This window comes from Oryctolagus cuniculus, chromosome 12, assembly GCF_051225735.1.
Source record: "Oryctolagus cuniculus isolate XC-2025 breed Fujian yellow rabbit chromosome 12, ASM5122573v1, whole genome shotgun sequence".
Taxonomy (NCBI): domain Eukaryota; kingdom Metazoa; phylum Chordata; class Mammalia; order Lagomorpha; family Leporidae; genus Oryctolagus; species Oryctolagus cuniculus.
This window is the reverse complement of record NC_142878.1, coordinates 106,087,302-106,106,145: the sequence shown is the minus strand read 5'-3', so window position 1 is coordinate 106,106,145 and position 18,844 is coordinate 106,087,302. Positions and strand designations below refer to the sequence as shown.

Here is an 18,844-nt window from a genome sequence, read left to right as displayed (position 1 = left end):
CTAAATGGCCACATAGCTGGGGCTGAGCCAGGCTGAAGCCAGGAGCCAGGGTCTCCCACGTGGGTGCAGGGACCCAAGCACTTGGGCCATCCTCTACTGCTTTCCCAGGCCATAGCAGAGAGCTGGATCGGAAGTGGAGCAGCTGGGACTTGAACTGGCGCCCATATGGGATGCTGGCACCGCAGGCAGAGGATTAACCAGTGAGCCATGGCGCCAGCCCAGGAAAGACCACATTTTAAATTCTCCTTTACAACTGTTTGGAAAGAGCCTGCTTTGATTGGCTGAGGGTCACCAGTGCACAGTGCAGCACCCAAACTGGGCCCGTGAGACACATCAATGGTGGTTAACACGGGGCAAGACGTAATGAGTGCTGATTGTGTGAGTTTCCCAAGGCGACCACGTCTTGGCCATCATCAGAGAAAGTAAGCTGTCGGGCTGTTCGGGACGCAGAGGCGTTTCTCCCCAGATTCCTCCATGGGCGTGATGCTGACTTTTGCACAGAGCGTGTTACGGTTCGGTATAAAGGGACTCAGAAAACAGTCTCCTGCCAAGATTAAAGGAAGTGAAAATCCTCTCTCTGGGACCACTTTCAACAATAACTAACGAAATCCCTTATGTTCACTGGAAGGGCCAAAGAACCATCTCTACGTTTTAGTGGGTTCTTTTTTTTTTTTTTTTAAGGTTTATTTATTTATTTGAAAGGCAGAGGCAGAGAGAGAGAGAGAGAGAGAGAGAGAGGTCTTCCATCCGTTGGCTCACTCTCCAGATGGCCACAACGGCTGGAGCTGCACTGATCCGAAGCCAGGTGCCAGGAGCTTCTTCCGGGTCTCCCACATGGGCACAGGGGCCCAAGGACTTGGGCCATCTTCTACTGCTTTCCCAGGCCATAGCAAAGAGCTGGATGGGAAGTGGAGCAGCCAGGTCTTGAACCGGCGCCCATACAGGATGCTGGCATGAAGGCAGCAGCCCCACCCGCTGCACCACGGCACCAGCCCCTAGTGGCTCTTACAGGAGAACACAGGCAGAAGAGGCTCCTTTCACAGTCAGTGTCGCTGGGGCAGGTGCGAGGCACAGCAGGTTAAGCCACTGCTTGGGGTGCCCCACGCCCATCATACTGCCTGATTTGAGTCCTAGCCACTCCTTGCTTCGGATCCAGCTTCCTGCTAATGTGCCTAGGAGGCAACACAGGATGGTCCAGTTACTTTGGTCTCTGACACCCGTGTGAGAGACCTGGGTGGAATTTCTGGATCCTGGCTTCAGCCTGGCCCAGCCCCAGCTGTTGTGGGCATCTGGGGAGTGAATCAGCAGATGGAAACACCCCTGTACCCCAACCCCGTCACTCTGCCTTTCAAGTAAGTAAATAAATAGGTTTTAAAAAAGAATAAAAAGCTGTCACCAGGGCTGGCGCTCTGGCATAGTGGGCTAAGCCTCCACCTGCGGAGCCAGCAATTCATGTGGGTGCTGGCTTGTGTCCCGGCTGCTCCTCTTCCAATCCAGCTCCCTGCTAATGCACCTGGGAAAGCAGTGGAGGACGGCCCAGGTGCTTGGGCCTCTGCACCCACGCAGGAGACCCAGAAGAAGCTCCTGGCTCTGGATCGGCCCAGCTCCAGCCATTGTAGCCATTTGGGGTGGGGGTGGGGGGTGAGCAAGCAGATGGAAGACCTCTCTCTCTGTAACTCTGCCTCTCAAATAAATAAATAAATCTTAAAAATAAAAACTTTCACTAATATACGGTATGAGGATGATTAAACATAGCAGTGGGCGTTTGGCCTAGTACTTAAGACTCATACATCCTGCATCAGAGTACCTGAGTTCAATCCCCAGCACTGGTCCAGACTCCAGCCTCCTGCCTATGCAGCCCCTGGGAGGCAGTGGTGATGGCTGAAAGGGTCGGGTTCTCGCCACCCACAAGGGAGACCTGGACTGAGTTCTGGGCTCCCAGCTCTGCCCCCTGGTGGCCACTGAAGGTGTCTGGGATTGATTCAGCAGATGGAAGATTTCTTTGTGTCTGTTTCTACCTATCAAATAAAATAAAAATTAAAAAAATTTAAAAAGCAATGTTGACGGTCACCCTGTCCTTCCTGCAAGACTGTAAGTTAGGAGCTAAGGACCTGTCTTTTTTTTTTTTTTTTTTTTTTGAAAGGCAGAGTTAGACAGTGAGAGAGAGACAGAGAGAAAGGTCTTCCTTCCGTTGGTTCACCCCCCAAATGGCTGCTACGGCCGGCTGGCGCACCGCACTGATCCGAAGGCAGGAGCCAGGTGCTTCTCCTGGTCTCCCATGGGGTGCAGGGCCCAAGCACTTGGGCCATCCTCCACTGCACTCCCGGGCCACAGCAGAGAGCTGGACTGGAAGAGGAGCAGCCGGGACAGAATCTGGCGCCCCGAGCAGGACTAGAACCCGGGGTACCAGCGCCGCAGGCGGGGGATTAGCCTAGTGAGCCGCGGCACCGGCCAGGACCTGTCTTTCTTAAAATGAAACCCCACCCCCAAAAACCCAAAATCATGGTATTCAACAAAGAAATTAGTTTCTAGTTTTTTTTTTTCAGTATGGCATATTTTTGCACAGCTAAAACAAATACTTTCACAGGACTTTCAAAGTGCTAGACTATAGAAATGTCAGTCTTACTTATTTTCTGATTAAGAAAAACACCAGAAGTGAGATTACTCATAGGACCAGGATTTCTTTTCGCGTGATTTATTTTTAAAAGCATAATTTGAAACTCACCACAAGTGAAATCAACTTCAGATTTTGATTTCTGCATTGTAGAAGAAATTGTAATTTCGGGAAAGCGTTGAAGGGCCGTCAGGATACAGAAAGCTCACCCGTTCTGATTCAGCTGGGAAATGAGCTGTTTGTAGTTTGGCGCAGAGGGTTAAGCCGTTACCTGCAAGGCCGGCACTGACATGAGCACGGACTCGAGTCCCAGCTGCTCTGCCTCTGACCCAGCTCCCTGCTAATGCGCCTGGGAAGGCAGAAGACGACGGCCCACGTGCTTGGGCCCCCGCACCCACATGGAAGACCCGGGTGGAGTTCCTGCCTCCTGGCTTTGGCCTGGTCCAGCCTCCAGCCATCTGGGGAGTGAACCAGCTGATGGAAGATTTCTCTCTCTCTGTAACTACCTTCCAAATAAATAAATAAATCTTTTTTAAAAAAAAAAAAATGTTTGAAGAAAGAGAGAACAGGCTTCCATCCACGGTTTATTCCCCAAATGCCTGCAGTGGTCCCCGCGAGCCGGGACCAAACCAGAGCTGGGAACTGAGCTTCAGGTCTCCCCTGTGGGAACCCGATCACTTGAGCATGAGCAGGAAGCTGGAGTCAGGCGTGGAGCTGCGACTCAAACCCAGGGATGCAGGCATCTTCAGCAGGCAAATACCCACCCTGGAAGCGTTTAGAATTTCACTCCAGGGGCTGGTGCTGAGGCTCAAAGGGTTAAGCCGCCACCTTCCTATCAGCTCCCTGCTAATGTGCCTGGGAAAGCAGCAGCAGGTGGCCCAAGTCTTTGGGTGCCTGGGCCCATGTGGGAGACCCGGATGAAGCTCCTGGCTTCTGCCTGGCCTAGCCCTTGCCACTGCAGCCATTTGGGAAGTGAACCAATGGGTAAAGATTTTTTTTAAAAGATACATTTATTTATATAAAAGTCAGAGTTACAGAGAGAGAGAGAGAAAGGTCTTCCATCTGCTAGTTCATTCCCCAATTGGCCACAGTGGCTGGAGCTGTGCTGATCCAAAGCCAGGAGCCAGGAGCTTCTTCCTGGTCTCCCACACGGGTGCAGGGGCCCAAGGACTTGGGCCATCTTCTACTGCTTTCCCAGGCCACAGCAGAGAGCTGGATCGGAAGAGGAGCAGCCGGGACTTGAACTCACGCCTAGATGGGATGCCGGCACTGCAGCTGACAGCTTTACCCACTACACCACAGCACTGGCCCTGGGTAAAGATTTCTATCGCTCCCTCTCTCTCTAACTCTGCCTTTCAAATAAATACATTTTAAAAAAAATCACTCCAGCACATCAACAGGCACTACTGATGCACTCATCAATATTCATTTGTTGCCTAGTGAGTGCTGGCTGCCGTCCCGGCACTGGGCCACAGCAACCGAACGCACAGGCAAAGCCGCCGCTCCAGGCGCTTCTATCCCAGTGGGAGACACAACCACGCCAGCTGGCGGTGAGTGCTCTGGGGAAGCAGCCACGCATACGAGGGGCAGCGGGCGGGCGCGAGGAGTGGATGGCTTCTTCGCAGACGCAGAGGGCACGGAGGGGCTCTCCTGTCACGGCGGCTGGCAGCCCACGGCTGTGAGTGGCCTAGGACTGAGCCGGGACTCAGCAAGCATTGGGTTTGCATTTCCGTGCAGGCTGGGCTGACACGACAGTCACGAGATGGGACATCTGGGAGACCTCACCTCCTACACACCTCTTGCATAACGGTCGTCACGCAGGTAACACTGCTTCCCCATGCAAACCCTGACCCGCTTCCCTCTGATGGAGAGGCTGGGTGCTGGGGTGTCAGCCTGCCACCTCCCCGGGTGCTAGCACCCCGAACTTCCTCTCTTTTCCCACCCAACGCTTGTGCTCCGAGTCCTCGGCTTCCCTTGGGACGAGCACCTGGTTTCGGGTTGCGTAACAGCCTGTTCGAGCAACGACAGAAGGCTGGCTCGGATGAACACGGAGCGAGGGCGAGAGGCACATGGTGGGAAAGCCGGCAGTGGAAGAGCGGCCGTCTCCTGAGCCGGGGTGAAGACAACACAGGAAGCCAGGGGAGAGCGCAGAGCCAAGCTGTTGTGTTACCTAGGGCAATGTCTACACGGCCTGCGTAAGCTCCTACCCCCACCTAACTTCAGCTCTTGTGGCAACAGGAAGCCTGGCAGCCAACAGTGGTGCAGGCTGACCAGCCGGCACCAGCCAGAAGCGGTACAGTGGCCTGAGCAGCCTTTGGGAGACCCCAGGCCTCTCACCTGACTTCCATGCTAAATGACACCTGCACCAGCGCCATGACAACTGACAATCACAACGTCCACTAGAGGCCGCAGAAGGGCCAGTTCCCATTAGCACGCCACCCCCTTTCCCAGGAAACTGTGCAGGTTCCTCCCGCGCCCCTCTTCCCTGTCGCCGTGTCCAGGCCGACTCAGCCCAGCGGGCCCTGCTCCCCCACTCTCGTGCTACGGACACGTGTCTTCACTTTTATTACAGAGCGAAAGACCCTATATTGGGGTCTCCCCCACCACAACAGGGAGCCCCCACACAGGAGTAATAGTCGCACATCTAGATGTTGAACGATCTCTCTGGCAGTTGTGTCAACTGACCGTAGGGACAGACCTGGAAACAGGAAGCCTGGTTAGGAGGCTGCTGGCCATTGAAGCCAAGAACTAACGGGGCTGGGGACCGGAGTTCTGCACCAGGGGTGTGTGGCTGGACTCTGGAGACAGAGCCAGTGGGTTCCGCCGGTCAGTTTCCCATCGACCTCTACTGCCCGCGCAGCCAGAGAGGTGACGAGGGACAGTTCATTACTTGAGAATTCTGTAGTTTAGAATTTGCAAACTCGCTAAAACCCATTTGTAAGCCTGACATCAATACTTGAGCATTTATGGTCATTTGCAGACATGCGGAGCAGTGACATTACTTGAAATGTAGAGGAGAGAGCTATCTTTCATTGCTGGCTCACTCCCCAAATGCCCGTTAACAACCAAGGCCAGGCCAGGTCACATCAGGAACCAGGGACTCCACCTGCATCTCCCACGTGAGTGCAGGGGCCCAAGCACCTGGGCCACCCTCTGCCGCCCTCCCAGACGCGATAGCACGGAGCTGGATCGGAAGCAGATGGGCTGGGGCCTGACTCGGGATGTGGACACCCCCAGCAGCAGCTTAGCTCCCTGTCCCGCACCGAGCACCCCCCAGCAGTGGAACTGGAGCGCCCACGGCACACCTCCCAGCTGCCGTCCAACAAGGTGACGTTGCCCTTCCTTCCAGCTTTTGCACCTGTTGTGGGAGTGACTGAGGCTGATGTCGCGGGTGACGAGGTCACCAGAGGTAGAGTGAGTAGAACTAGGGTTTATTGAACACACGACAAGGGAGCCACGGGCAGACAGCCCCAGGCAGACGGCTGCACAGGGCTAACCCGAGGGTACCTTCGTGACGACAGCCTCCCGCCAGCTAGGCTGTTTGCCTTCTGGTGGTCCGATGGGGTTACCCAGTTGGGTGATTTGTCTGTCTGGGTGGGGCTGGGAGGTTTTAACAGCATTAGCTGGGGATTTCCCGCCTGCCACGTGCCCTGGGTGGCCTCCAGGACACCCTGTGTATTCTTGGGGTCCGTGTTGGGGCATGCTTTTTGCACTTCTGTGCTTTTTGTGGGGGACCCGTATGTCACTGGTTTCCTATGGCATCGGTGTTCAAGGCTCCCGCACACCAGAAGGCTGCCAAGTGCCTTGCAAGTGCTGCTGGCCGAGTTCTATGTTCATGAATCAACACGCAGGAAATCAAGCGCCTCTAAAGTTTTAAGCAGAAGAGGCAGCAGCTTAACCCCGCTGTGCCGCGACAGCAACCCCAACCCAGGCGGTGTGGTGCAGTGGTTCACCCCACCACCTAGGGCTCCCGCATCCCACGCCAGAGCGCCTGGGTAAGCGCCCTGGCCCCTCTGCGCTGATCCAGCCTCCGGCTAACGTGCACCCTGGGAGGCAGCGCCAACGGCTCAGCTATGAGTCTCTGCCACGCTCTGGGAGAGCCAGACTGAGTCCCAGGCTCCTGGCTGTTCTGGGACACTGGGGAGTGCTCCCGTAGTCCGAACAAATCCTCCAAATAAATGAAAAGAATTTTAAATGCGACTCAGGTGATTCAAATGCAACAAAACATCTCAAACTTCCACCTGCATAATCCCCACCTGCACAGAGCACTGCTCCGCCCTGTTTGGTTCAGCAGGGCTGAGGACGTCCGATTTGTACTCCTGCCACACCCCAGGAGATGCCGACGCTGTCCGTCGCTTCTGTTACCACTTCTATCATGACACCACCTGCTCCAGGACGGAGCTCCCTCCAGTCAAACAGACCCCTTCTCGGCTGGTTTCCATGTCCTCCCCGTGGCTGCTGTGGCGCCCCGGCCCCGGCCCCGGCATCTGCGGCCTCCTGTCCCACACCTGCGCATCGGCTCTGCCTTTGCTCCACCTCTGACCCATCCCTGGACAGACGGGCCATCTCGTGGCCTGCGGGAAGGCAGTGTAGACCACAGGGGGCCAAGGCACGGGAAGCAACAGCCCAGCAGCCCTGGCACTCTTCCCAACAACTGCGACACAACGTTCCCGTCACCATCTCCATTCTTTCCAAGTTTTATTCCAAAAAAGGGTGTGTGTGGGGGTAAAGATGTCCGTGAAGAGTAATCACCATCCTCACAATACGGTAATGGATTGGATCGGCTGGGACGGCCAAGGACCGGGTCGGCGTCGCACATCCGCGGTCCCCGCGGCAGTTAAAAACAGTCCGCGACTTCTCGGCGTGGAGGAAGAGCCCGCCCGCCCGCCCGCCCCTTCTCGGCGTGGAGGAAGAGCCTGCCCGGCTGCCTCTCCTATTTATCCTTCTCCTTCTGCTCTTTCTCCTTCTTCTCTCGCTCGGCTTTGGCCTCCTCTTCCTCGTGCTTCTTGATCAGCTGCTCCACCTCCTTCTGTTTGAGCACTCGGATGACCGTCTTTCCGTTCTCTCTCGTGAGCGTGGCAATCTCCACTACAAACAGACACATCTGCGTTAGGGGCAGGCACGCTCAGGGACCGGCCCCACGGCCGCCGAGCCTGGCTCCCTCTGCCCAGGCCTCCTGCTCGCGGTGGCTCATGGGTACTCTGCTCTGATGGCCACTGTCACTGGATTATGTTTTACAGTCACACAACTGAGGGTCAATAAAAGGGTCTGGAGTTGCTAAGTGGGCTTCACACAAGACATCGCAGCCCACATGTCCTGGAGAGAGCGCCACCAGTCTCCCGCCCACGTGCACGTGACGACGCGCACACGCAGAGACCACGTGAGCAGTGACAACACTGTCAGCGAAGGCAACACAGCGCAGGCTCCCCCAGCCGGGAGTTCTGAGGACAATCAGGCTCAGGCTCCACACACCTGGGACGCAGCGCGGGCCCGTGGCTCCCCCACCTATCAGTGCCGACTCTGGTCGAGCCGCTGCACTTCCCCAGGCCCAGGGCTCTCACTGAGCCAGCAGGGAAAGGCCACCTGACGCCGGGCCAGCGTTCCAGGAAGGAGTCGGCGGTCAGCCGACGCAGCAGCTGCTCCCACCAAGCCCGCGCTCAGGGAGCACACAGCGGTCACCTTTCTCAGCGGACAGCTTGCTGACATCCATGGTCTTGTTGAGCACTTTGATGGCTAAAGCGAGCGCCGACTTCAAGGTCATCTCCCCCTCCTTGTAGTCTTGTTTCAACATTGACACAGCTGCCTGTAAAACAGAGCCACTTTTTAGCGTTCGCATTTTGTCTACCAGAAAATGCCTGAACTTCTATTAGCAGTGCACCCGGGTGAAGATTCTGAGGGCAGGGCAGGTGGCCGGCGGTGCTGGGGAGAGCGGGGCCCGCGCCTGGGATCTGCTGTCTCCCAGGGGTGTGTCAAAGAATCCAGAGTGTAAAACTAACAGGAAAAACTACACCTACACTTCTACAACTTCTAACAGAAAACCACCTTTAATTACAAATGCAGCCAACAAACCCCACTATATTACGAGGACCGATGAGTGTCACTAACAGAAAGGAAAGGCATCGTCCTACCACATTAAGGCTGCTGGAGCGCTCAGGTTTGAGTCCCAGATCCTCTTTCTTTCTTTTTTTTTTTTTTTTTGACAGGCAGAGTGGACAGTGAGAGAGAGAGACAGAGAGAAAGGTCTTCCTTTGCCGTTGGTTCACCCTCCAATGGCCGCTGCGGCTGGTGCGTTGCGGCCAGCGCACCGCACCGCACTGATCCGAAGGCAGGAACCAGGTGCTTCTCCTGGTCTCCCATGGGGTGCAGGGCCCAAGCACTTGGGCCATCCTCCACTGCACTCCCGGGCCACAGCAGAGAGCTGGCCTGGAAGAGGGGCAACCGGGACAGAATTCGGCGCCCCGACCAGGACTAGAACCCAGTGTGTCGGCGCTGCAAGGCGGAGGATTAGCCTAGTGAGCCGCGGCGCCGGCTCTCCAGATCCACTTTCAATTCCAGCTTCCTACCAACGTGCACCCTGGGAGGCAGAGGCGAAGGCCCAAGAGGTGAGGTCCCTGCCAACCCCATGGGAGACTCGGACTGAGTTCCTGGCTCCCAGCTTTGGGCTGGCCAACCCCTGGCTGTTGTGGGCAGATGGCAGGTTTCTATTTCTGTCTTTCTCTACCTCAGATTTTCAAATACATTTTAAAAGTTCATCTGAAGACCTTGTTTCCATCACCAGTACAGAATTACGTAGGTATGGGGTGCAGGCAGAATACTCACCGCGCTGTTGTTTCCGATGCAGGTGGCTTTCCAGCCCCCGTAATTCCCGCTGGGATCACTCTGGTAGAGCTGAAAGCCGTAGTGCTTATCCCAGCCAATGTACAGCAAGGAGACACCAAAGGGACGCTTGCCTTTACCAAAGAAAAAGAACAACCATCTAAAGTGGCATCACTGTGGTTACTGGGGCTCAGTGAGGGTAAGCATTAGTAACTGCTGTACACTCTGGCCACCACAGATAAGCTCCAGCACAAATCCCACTTCTCTTTCTAGGATTTGGATACAGCTAAGAAATGAAACAGACATGGGACCAGCACTGAATGTCATTATGATGTAAAAAGCAACCCGTTTCTAGATTTGAAAATGTGATTTTGGCCTTTCAACAACCTATCAATAAAACTCGGGCTAATTGACATGGTGAATCAGGTCTGTTCAAGAGGCAGGAATGGGGACCAGTGGCTGTGGTGTGGCAGGTTGTGGGGAGCAACTCGGACTAGACTGTTACTGGAATTAAGACTTATTCTATGCATCTGCTCTCCCACAATATGGCGCTGAGAAGGGAGTAACAACTTCCACGCAGCTGCTTCCAGTTCAACCAGTAACCTGCAGGAGCTGATCTTGCTCCTGATTGGAGGAGAGCAGCGTACTCGGCGTGTGGGTAGCAGAGTTGGGATTGGTGGAAGAGGACTATAAAGGAGGAGAGAGACAACATGCACGAGGAACATCTATCTGAAGGAACACCTGAGCAGCCCCCGAGAGAGCCGGCCGGCGGTGTGCCGCTCCCCTGCGGAAGTGGGGAAAGTGGCAGGGGGAACCGCCCTTCCACGGAGGTGGAAGGGTCGGTAGCCAACCCGAGAAGAACCAGCAGCAAACCCGGGGAGGGCCGAGCAGACAAAAGAACAGCGCAGGGTCCTGTGTCGTTCCTCCGCGAAGAGGGGGAGCGACATAATGGTGCCGTGACTCGGATAGGAAGCCTAGGAGCAACATAATGGTGCCGTGACTCGGATAGGAAGCCTAGGCAGGGTCTAGTGTCGTTCCTCTGTGAAGAGGGGGAGCGACAGCAGGTAAGGCTGCAGCCTGCAGTGCAGGCATCCCATATGGATGCCGGTTCAAGTCCTGGCTGCTCCACTTCTGATGCAGCTCTCTGCTATGACCCGGGAAAGCAGTGGAAGATGGCCCAAGTCTTCAGGCCCCTGCACCTGCGTGGGACACCAGAAGAAGCTCCTGGCTTTGGATCGGCTCAGCTCCAGCTATGGTAGCCATATGGGGAGTGAACCAGTGGATGGATGACTTCTCTCTCTCCTCTCTTTGTCCCTGACTCTAACTCTGCCTTTCAAATAAATATTAGAAAAAAAAAAAAAAAAAGCAGGAACATATGATGTGTTTACTAAATTTTCAATTTCTTTTTATTGTCTCAAAAAGGTTATTACTCATGAAACACTTTAACTTTTTGGAATAAAATTTCTAAAACATTCAGTACTGGGACTGGCAATATGGTGCAGTGGGTTGGGCCACAGCCTGCCGTGCTGGTGACCCATATGGGCCCTGGTTTGAGTCCTAGCTGCTCCACTTCTGATTCAATTTCCTGCTAATGTGCCTGGGAAAGCAGTGGAGGATGGCCCAAGTGCTCAGGCCCCTGCACCTGCATGGGAGATCCAGAGGAAGCTCCCGACTCCTGGTTTTAGCCTGGCCCAGCCCTGGCCATTGCAGTCATTTTGGGAGTGAACCAGGGTATGGAAGATACTGCTGTCGCTCCCTCCAACTCTGCCTTTCAAATAAGTAAGATAAATCTTTTTAAAAAATTCAGTACTACTGGGGCCGATGCTGTGGTGTAGTAGGTAAAAGCCGCCACCTGCAGTGCCAGCATCCCATGTGGATGCTGGTTCAAGACCCGGCTACTCTACTTCAGATCCAGCTCTCTGCTGTGGCCTGGGAAAGCAGTAGAAGATGGCCCAAGTGCTTGGGCCCCTGCACCCACGTGGGAGACCTGGAAGAAGCTCCTGGCTCCTGGCTTCTGATTGGCACAGCTCCAGCCATTGCAGCCATTTGGGGAGTGAATCAGCAGATGGAAGACTCTCTCTCTCTCTCTGCCTCTCCTTCTCTGTGTAACTCTTTCAAGTAAAATAAATAAATCTTTACAAATAAAAATTCAGTACCTCCAAACTGTGTGTAAGCTTGCTTGATGTCACACAGCGCTGTCACCAGCTGCTCACAGGGGATGGGCTCCTGATACTGTAGGAGATACCTAGGGCAGAGGGGCAGAGCGGCTTCTTCTAAACCAGCCACAGTCTAAAGAAACACCCTCCGAGGGGAAAACCAGGCCCGCAGACAAGGTAACAGGAGCCTGCAATCCGCAGAGGAAGGCGGGGGTGGGACTCCATCCACATCCCAACAGACTCAGGGTAAGCAACACTGCAAGTTTAAAAACCCACTGCTTCCCACGACCGATCTGCAGGGACTGCCCGCCTGCGGAAGCGAGCTGAGCGCCACACCCCCAGGCTCCCTCCACCCTCACAGCTCCGGCCCTGCGACCACACCTTTGCGCGATGAGTCTCAGCTCATTAGTGAGAACGTTCGCGTCCGACGTGATGCCCGCCACGCTGCAGGCCATGTCCCTGCAGGGAGAGATGGACGTGTGGGCAGGGGGGCGCCTGCGAGCCGCAGCCTCCCACCCACCTCACAGAGCACCGAGCTCCTGAGACGCTCACCAGGTTCGCTCCACCCTCGGGAGAAAACATCAGCGTGATGTCACTCAACACCCAAGATCAAGAGACGCCCCTCCAGGTTCTCCGACAGACGCAGGGCAACCGGCCTGCCCAGGAAGCCCACAGCTGGCCTCCCACGGGGCTGCAGCCCAGGCTCGCATCCAGCCTAGACACCCACCACCACCACGCCTGACCAAGCTGCTGGGCGGGCCCCACATCGCTCCCTGGGTGAGTGTGGGGAGCAACCCGGACTGGACTGAGTTACTGGAATTAAGACTTATTCTATGCATCTGCTCTCCCACAATATGGTGCTGGGAGAGGAGAAAACAGCTTCTACCCAGCTGCCTCCAGTTCAACCAATAAACTGTAGGACCTACTCCTGATTGGAGGAGAGCAGCGTGTTCAGCGTGTGGGCAGCCGAGTTGGGATTGGCAGAGGAGGACTATAAGGGAGGAGAGAGACAGCATGCACCAGGAACATCTAAGGGGAACACCTGTGCAGCCCCCGAGAGCGCCGGCCGGCGGTGTGCCGCTCCCCCGCGGAAGTGGGGAAAGTGGCCAGGGGGAACTGCCCTTCCACGGAGGTGGAAGGGACGGTAGCCAACCCGGGAAGAACCAGCAGCAAACCCGGGGAGGGCCGAGCAGACGAAAGAACAGCGCAGGGTCCTGTGTCGTTCCTCCGCGAAGACGGGGAGCGACAGGTGAGGTCATCACCAGGCCCTGCAGGCCCCCGACTGAGGACAAAGTCTCTGGCCAGCTCTCCACTGGCTGCACCCACAGGGAACAGCAGTGCCACCCAGCACACAGGGCCTGCTGCGCGGTTCCCCCAGGGGCCTGCTCTCTGTGACAATCCTGTCATTCAGCCTCATTCATGAGCTGCCATTCCAAACACTCTGAGAACCCCTGATGTGCCAGCCACTTCTGGCTTATTAAATTTGTTTCATCTGCTGTCACTCTAGGAGGGCGTGAGACGCAGGGCCACACGGCTCACCCCGGAGGCTGGACCTGCACCCGCCGCGACGGCTCTCACCCTGCAGTGAGGCGTGTCCTCCAAGCATCCGGCCCCACCCATTCCTGCTACCAGAGCAGCCGCGGGGAGAGTGGGGAGAGCCGCGGCCGGAGCTCTGCCCGGGGAGCTTACGCACTCGTTCAGCTTATAAATCTTCTCGGAGAAAAAGACCTCGTCCAGGAGCTTGTGGATGTTGCGTCTCTCGGCCGCGAGCAAAACTCCGTCGTTAGCCAAAATGCCCAGGCAGGTGCCGGCGTGTCCGATAGCCTCCATGGCGTACTCCACCTGGTACAGGCGACCTGCGGACACAGGCCGTGAGGAGCCGCTCCCACACCGCCCATGCCAAAGAACACGTCAGGGCACCGGCAGGCCGCCGAGAGCCGCAGAGCCGCACAGGGTCCACCCGGCAACCTGAGTACCGCAAACTACGGAAAGCACAGACGGCAACTACAAAAAACCGTCGGCAGCCCCTCCCCTCCCCCAAGTACAACACTTGAAGGACTGCTTTGGCAGATCGAAGCAGTCTGTACTTTACCTTCGGGAGAAAAGATGGTGGTCCTGGAGTCGTATCTCCGAGACTGCAAAGGAAAAACACCCGTGATTGCGACCCACCGCAGGCCAGCTCCCACACCCTCTTAGAGACACGTCCCGGCGCCGGTCGGCAAGGGCGCGACGCGAGCTATCAGACGCGTGCATCAACTCACCATGGTTCCTGAGCTTTGTAACGCGGCTCTGGGAAGAGAAGAGGGTCGGCATTAGAAACGAAATCCACAATTCACAACTAAGCATCCGCTGAATGAAACACACCCGTTTCACAACACGCCCTCAGCTCAGCTCAGCTCTGCCCTGCACCTGCTGGGTGCCAGGCCCTGTGCCGGGTACTGGGACCCCGGAACGGGTGAGACAGTCAGGCGAGGGGGTCAGACACAAATGGGACAGTAGCGTGGGCGAGGCACCGAGGTGGAGAAAATCAACTTAAGTACTTTTTTTTTGACAGGCAGAGTGGTGAGAGAGAGAGAGAGAGAGAGAGAGAAAGGTCTTCCTTTGCCATTGGTTCACCCTCCAATGGCCACTGCGGCCGGCGCACCGCGCTGATCTGAAGCCAGGAGCTTCTCCTGGTCTCCCATGGGGTGCAGGGCCCAAGCACTTGGGCCATCCTCCACTGCACTCCCTGGCCACAGCAGAGAGCTGGCCTGGAAGAGGGGCAACCGGGACAGAATCCGGCGCCCCGACCGGGACCAGAACCCGGTGTGCCGGCGCCGCAAGGTGGAGGATTAGCCTAGTGAGCCACAGCGCCGGCTTAAGTACTTTTCGAGAAGTCACTTGGGGACGGGAGGGAGACGGGGCCGAAACGGGGAGCAAAGGGCAGTGGGGCAGGCTGGCTCAAGGGGCAAGAGACAGCTGCTGAAGTTCAAAGACAGATCGCGAGGACGCCGGAGGGCTGAGCGAGCGGCCGGACCCCGCAGCGCCCTGAACGCACAGCCGAGCGTGCGGCACCGGGGCGGCGACCGTGCGTGCCCCCACGCCCACTCCCGACGCACGAGGCTCAGCCGGCCACGAGACACAGCCCGGAGTCCCGGCAACCAGGACCGGGGAGGTGAGCAGGGCCCGCGGACCCACGGAGAGGCCGGGTTTCTCGCTCTCAGTCAATGCGGGTCTCCCCAGGGCGACTCTGGGGCGCCAGGAACGGAGCGGTACTCTAGCCAGCGCTCGGGCTGCTGGCGGGCCAGGGCAGGGTGACCAGGGAAGGAGCCGGCGGCACGCGGCAGGGGTCACGGGGGGGCGCCGCGACAGCAGGCCGCGAGGCCACGGGCACACGACAGGCGCGCGAGCCCACGGCTCTCGGCACCTCCACGCCTGACGCCGGGCCCGGCAGGACCAGGGGCTCACCGGCACCTGCCGCAGGGCCAACTGTCACCCGCCGGGCTCCCGCGTCCGGCCCCCGGCCCCCCGTGCCCGGTCCACGCCAGCCCGACGGTGGCCGGCGCGGGCCAGCCCCGTCGCCGAGGCCGCCGGGTGCAGAGTCATCGCGCCCGCTGCTGCTCGGCCGCCGCAGGCCGAAACCGGCCGTCTCAAGACCTCCGCCCACAGGGAGCGCAAGACCCAAGACCTCCGCCCCCCCAGCGGGCTCAGGCTCACCCGAGAGGAAACACGGAAGAGTTGGAAATCCACACGAGGGCTGGACTCCAGGGGAGGAAACCCGCCGCCGCCGCCGGAGTACGAGCCGCTAATATGGCCCCCGCGCGTGCGCAGAGCCGCCCGGGGGCGGGGCGGCCGGGGACGCGGAAGCGGTCCTGGGCGGGGCGAGCACGGGGCGCCCAATGGGAGCTGCGGGGCGGGGTTCTCCCCCCGGGAGGGCGTGGCCCGGCGCAGGGGCGGAGCTGAGGACTCTGGTCGGGGCGGGAGGTGGCCTGAGCGCTGGGTTCCGTTTCCTATGCTTTCGCCTCTACCTCGGCTTGCGTCCCGGCTGGTCACAGGCCCGGGGGAGGGACAGCGGGCGCCCGCCTGTGGCTCCCGTTCCTGCCCGGGGCCCCAGGGCGGTCCCCGCCGCGTCGGATCTCACCTTGCCTCCAGCCGCCTCCCAGCGTTCTCACTTGGAAAGGATCTCCTGGAAGTGCCCAGCTCGCCTTCCCGCCCTTTCCTGCCCACCTTCAGCCGCCGACTGCACCCGGTCAGGGGTCCGCAGGCTGGAAGGCGGACCAGGGCTGGGTTAACGTCATTCGCTCCCAGTCGCCCCCTAGGAGCAGCCGGCCGGGTAGCGTCTTTTATGTAGGGTGCAACATTGTTGGATCTGGGTAGGTTTTGAAAAGCAGGTAGCTTAGAAATGAGCTGTTTAGGCCGCTAGTCCTCTCTGTGTGGTCCACACAGCGTCCGGGTCCCAGGGGGACCTTGTACAGCCCGCCCTCGGGCTCATTCACTGGGTAGTCACAGGCTCACCCAGACTCAAGGCGCAGAGCCTGTCGGTGGGAAACAGCAGTGGCACGTGACAGCGGAACCCGTGGGAGGGGAGATGTCGGGGTCTCATCATCCCACACATCGCTGCCGTCCCGTCTTCCCACTGCGACAGGAAACAGTCTACTGCTGAAGGCACTCTGCATCGAGGCCTCCCTCGGTCAGTCCCTGCAGGAAGGGCCCTCGGAAGTTCGTGGGAAACACCTGTTATGAAAGGGCTGCGGATGGATTTCAAAGTGTGCACCTCCCGCGATCTTCCTGAAGTTCTGTGGTCCCCGCGGTTCAGCCACTCTCACCTACTGGGTCACCCACAGTCATTACTCGGCCTTCCCTCTTTAATCTCACTTTTAACTGAGAAATCTCACTGAAAAACTCTGAATTCTGTGGGGTAAACCTAGGCGGCGGCGGGGCCCTGGGTCTGGGCGAGGCCCTCTGCCACTCCGTGTGTGTTCACCCCTGTGTGCCTGGGAGCAGAGATGCGGGGGGAGACCCCAAAACCCAACTCAGCTATTGGGTTCTGTTGCACAGTAGGGTGACTGCCCATAAGGTAATGTGCTGTGCATGTCTCTTTAACCTGGAAGACGGGATTTGGGTTTGGTGATTGGACTACCGAAAACATCACATCACACCCCATAAATGTGTACAATTTTTGTATGTCGAGATTTTTAATTAAAATAAATTTTTTTCTAAACAGTTCATTTTTTTTTTTTTTTGACAGGTAGAGTGGACAGTGAGAGAGAGAGAGACAGAAAGGTCTTCCTTTGCCGTTGGTTCACCCTCCAATGGCCACTGCGGCTGGCGCACCGCACTGATCTGAAGGCAGGAGCCAGGTGCTTCTCCTGGTCTCCCATGGGGTGCAGGGCCCAAGCACTAGGGCCATCCTCCACTGCACTCCCGGGCCACAGCAGAGAGCTGGCCTGGAAGAGGGGCAACCGGGACAGAATCCGGCGCCCCGACCGGGATTAGAACCCAGTGTGCCGGCACCGCAAGGCGGAGGATTAGCCTGGTGAGCCACAGCGCCGGCATTACAAGGTTTTATTACAGGAATTGGCTCATGTGACTGTGTGGCTCAGCCTGAGCCTGAGGCCTGGTGAGGACCTAGGGAGAGAGCGGGGCGGGGGATTGCGAGGGTCGGGCCTGGAGCCCGAAGGCCAGGAACCTGGAGCTGCAACGTGTGAGCCGGGAGAGGATGGGTGCCTCGCCAACTTGTCTTTTCTCTGCGTGTTTTCTGTCTGGCCCCTCGGCAGACTGCAGGATGCCCACCCACCTCGGTGAGGATGGGTCGTCTGCAGGAAGCCCTGCAGACATACCAGGAACAATGTGTCTGTGTCCGCTGTCTGGGTATCCCTTAACCCACTCACATCAGCAACCTAAAATTAACCATCAGAGGCACACGGAACTGATGGGTCGGAGGTAAGCTAGACCAAAACCGAACCGGAGACATCAGTGCAAGGCAGCATATAGAAAAACTGAAACGGCGATCGGTAGGATCTGCCTTGCAGACTCACTGACGGGGAGTCCACGTTAGCAAACGCAATCCCGAAGGGACTCTAAGAGTTTCATCACGTGAGTGGTCCGGGAGTAAAACCCAAGGCTCAGTCCATTCTTCTGATCCTCAGTTTCCTGACTGACCAAGCTAGACTGCAAGCCATCATCTGGGGTGGGCGTCAGGCCTCGTGTCTAAGCCAGCTGCGTCGCATCTCTGAGCACCTCTAGTGCCTGCGGCTCCTGACCCCAGCTTCCTGCCAACTCAGGCCTTGGGAGGCAGCAGGTGATGCTATACGTGGTTGAGTCCCGCCATCCATGCGGGACACCTGGCTCGTGGCTTTAGCCTGGCTCAGCCCTAACCATTGTGAGCATTTGGGGGTTGAACCAGAGAATGGCAGCTGTCTTGTCTCTCGGTGAAACAAAAATAAAAACCACACAATCCTTTAATGATTGCGAAGCCCAAGTGCTTTTATGTGAATGATCTTATTTGTTCCTGTCTGTGTGTCTAGGGGCCAAGGAGTGGAGGGAGGAAGGGGAGCAAGTACCGAGGGGCCCTGGGAGGGAGGGGGAACCGTTTTTCTGCCAAGGGCCGTCCGGGTATTTATGACACCATTACCAGCTTCAAAACGAGCCTGCTCTGGATCCACCGAACTCTGATCCCACCCGCTGTCGCCCTGGCAAGGCCAGGCCGCACGGTTTGGACGTTCCGCGCCCCGCCCGGGCCAGTGGGGCAGAGCGTCTGGTTCAGGAAGGCCTGACGGAGGCCCTGGCTCTTCTTGGGAAGCAACACTTCTGTTTCCTTCCCTGAACGTGAGCGTTAATCACAGCGGAATTTCCCTCGTGGGCATGTTGTAAAGAGCCTTCGATGCTCAGCTTTTGTTACCTCTTGACATACATGAGACAGGAAGGGCCCATGGGACTAAAGCCCTATGATTCTAAGAACCCAACAGGACTCGCTAATTAAGTATAAGAAAGGTAAGCCCAAAGCTCCCCGGTGTTTTGAGTTTGGACAACCTGGGTGGCCAATACGTAGCAGGTGCTAGCAGGTGCCAAGCACTCAGTGTTTTTCTCCTTTGAAATCCGACTGTGACGTTGGCACTACCATCACCCCAGCTCTCAGAGAAGTGGAGGGACAGCGAAGTGACAAATAAACGATGCAGGGCCTCGTGCTGTGACGTCATGAGGTGACCACTGCTTGCACCACCAGCATCCTACACTGGGCGCCAATTCCAGCCCCAGCTGCTCAGTTTCCCATTCAGGT

General features: G+C 57.3%; 1 protein-coding gene and 1 long non-coding RNA gene across 5 annotated transcripts; one reads left to right on the top strand and one right to left on the bottom strand.

The window, feature by feature from the left end:
* The first annotated feature begins 3,465 nt into the window (after window positions 1-3,465).
* On the top strand, window positions 3,466-4,762 carry LOC149123208 (uncharacterized). Of its 2 annotated transcripts, XR_016218385.1 has the most exons (5): window positions 3,505-3,598; window positions 3,813-3,928; window positions 4,055-4,164; window positions 4,352-4,435; window positions 4,624-4,762. It is a non-coding gene; the product is annotated as an uncharacterized LOC149123208 (long non-coding RNA). The 2 variants fall into 2 exon arrangements; XR_016218386.1 differs by lacking the exon at window positions 3,813-3,928 and having other exon boundaries at window positions 3,466-3,598.
* A 2,533-nt stretch (window positions 4,763-7,295) lies between these two features.
* PSMA4 (proteasome 20S subunit alpha 4) lies at window positions 7,296-15,822 on the bottom strand. 3 transcript variants are annotated; one of them, XM_089310806.1, is made up of 9 exons: window positions 15,707-15,822; window positions 13,848-13,875; window positions 13,679-13,721; window positions 13,280-13,442; window positions 11,968-12,045; window positions 11,587-11,675; window positions 9,434-9,564; window positions 8,294-8,417; window positions 7,296-7,702 (listed from the first exon to the last, which is right to left on the bottom strand). In XM_089310806.1, the coding sequence occupies exons 2-9, from the start codon at window positions 13,848-13,850 to the stop codon at window positions 7,548-7,550; spliced, it is 786 nt and encodes a 261-aa protein (XP_089166932.1). In that variant the 5' UTR covers window positions 13,851-13,875; window positions 15,707-15,822; the 3' UTR covers window positions 7,296-7,547. The 3 variants fall into 3 exon arrangements, with proteins under 3 accessions (XP_089166932.1, XP_008246673.1, XP_089166931.1); XM_008248451.5 differs by lacking the exon at window positions 15,707-15,822 and adding an exon at window positions 15,283-15,377; XM_089310805.1 differs by lacking the exon at window positions 15,707-15,822 and adding an exon at window positions 15,034-15,106.
* Between the last annotated feature and the right edge of the window lie 3,022 nt (window positions 15,823-18,844).

What these genes read in the sequence shown, in the direction of transcription:
- PSMA4 (XM_089310806.1), bottom strand. An exon ending in AGCTTACACACAGTTTGGAG is followed by an intron (nt 9,565 to 11,586) that starts GTACTGAATTTT and finishes TCTTTGGTAAAG; the next exon opens with GCAAGCGTCCCTTTGGTGTC. An exon ending in GCATCGGAAACAACAGCGCG is followed by an intron (nt 8,418 to 9,433) that starts GTGAGTATTCTG and finishes TCTGTTTTACAG; the next exon opens with GCAGCTGTGTCAATGTTGAA.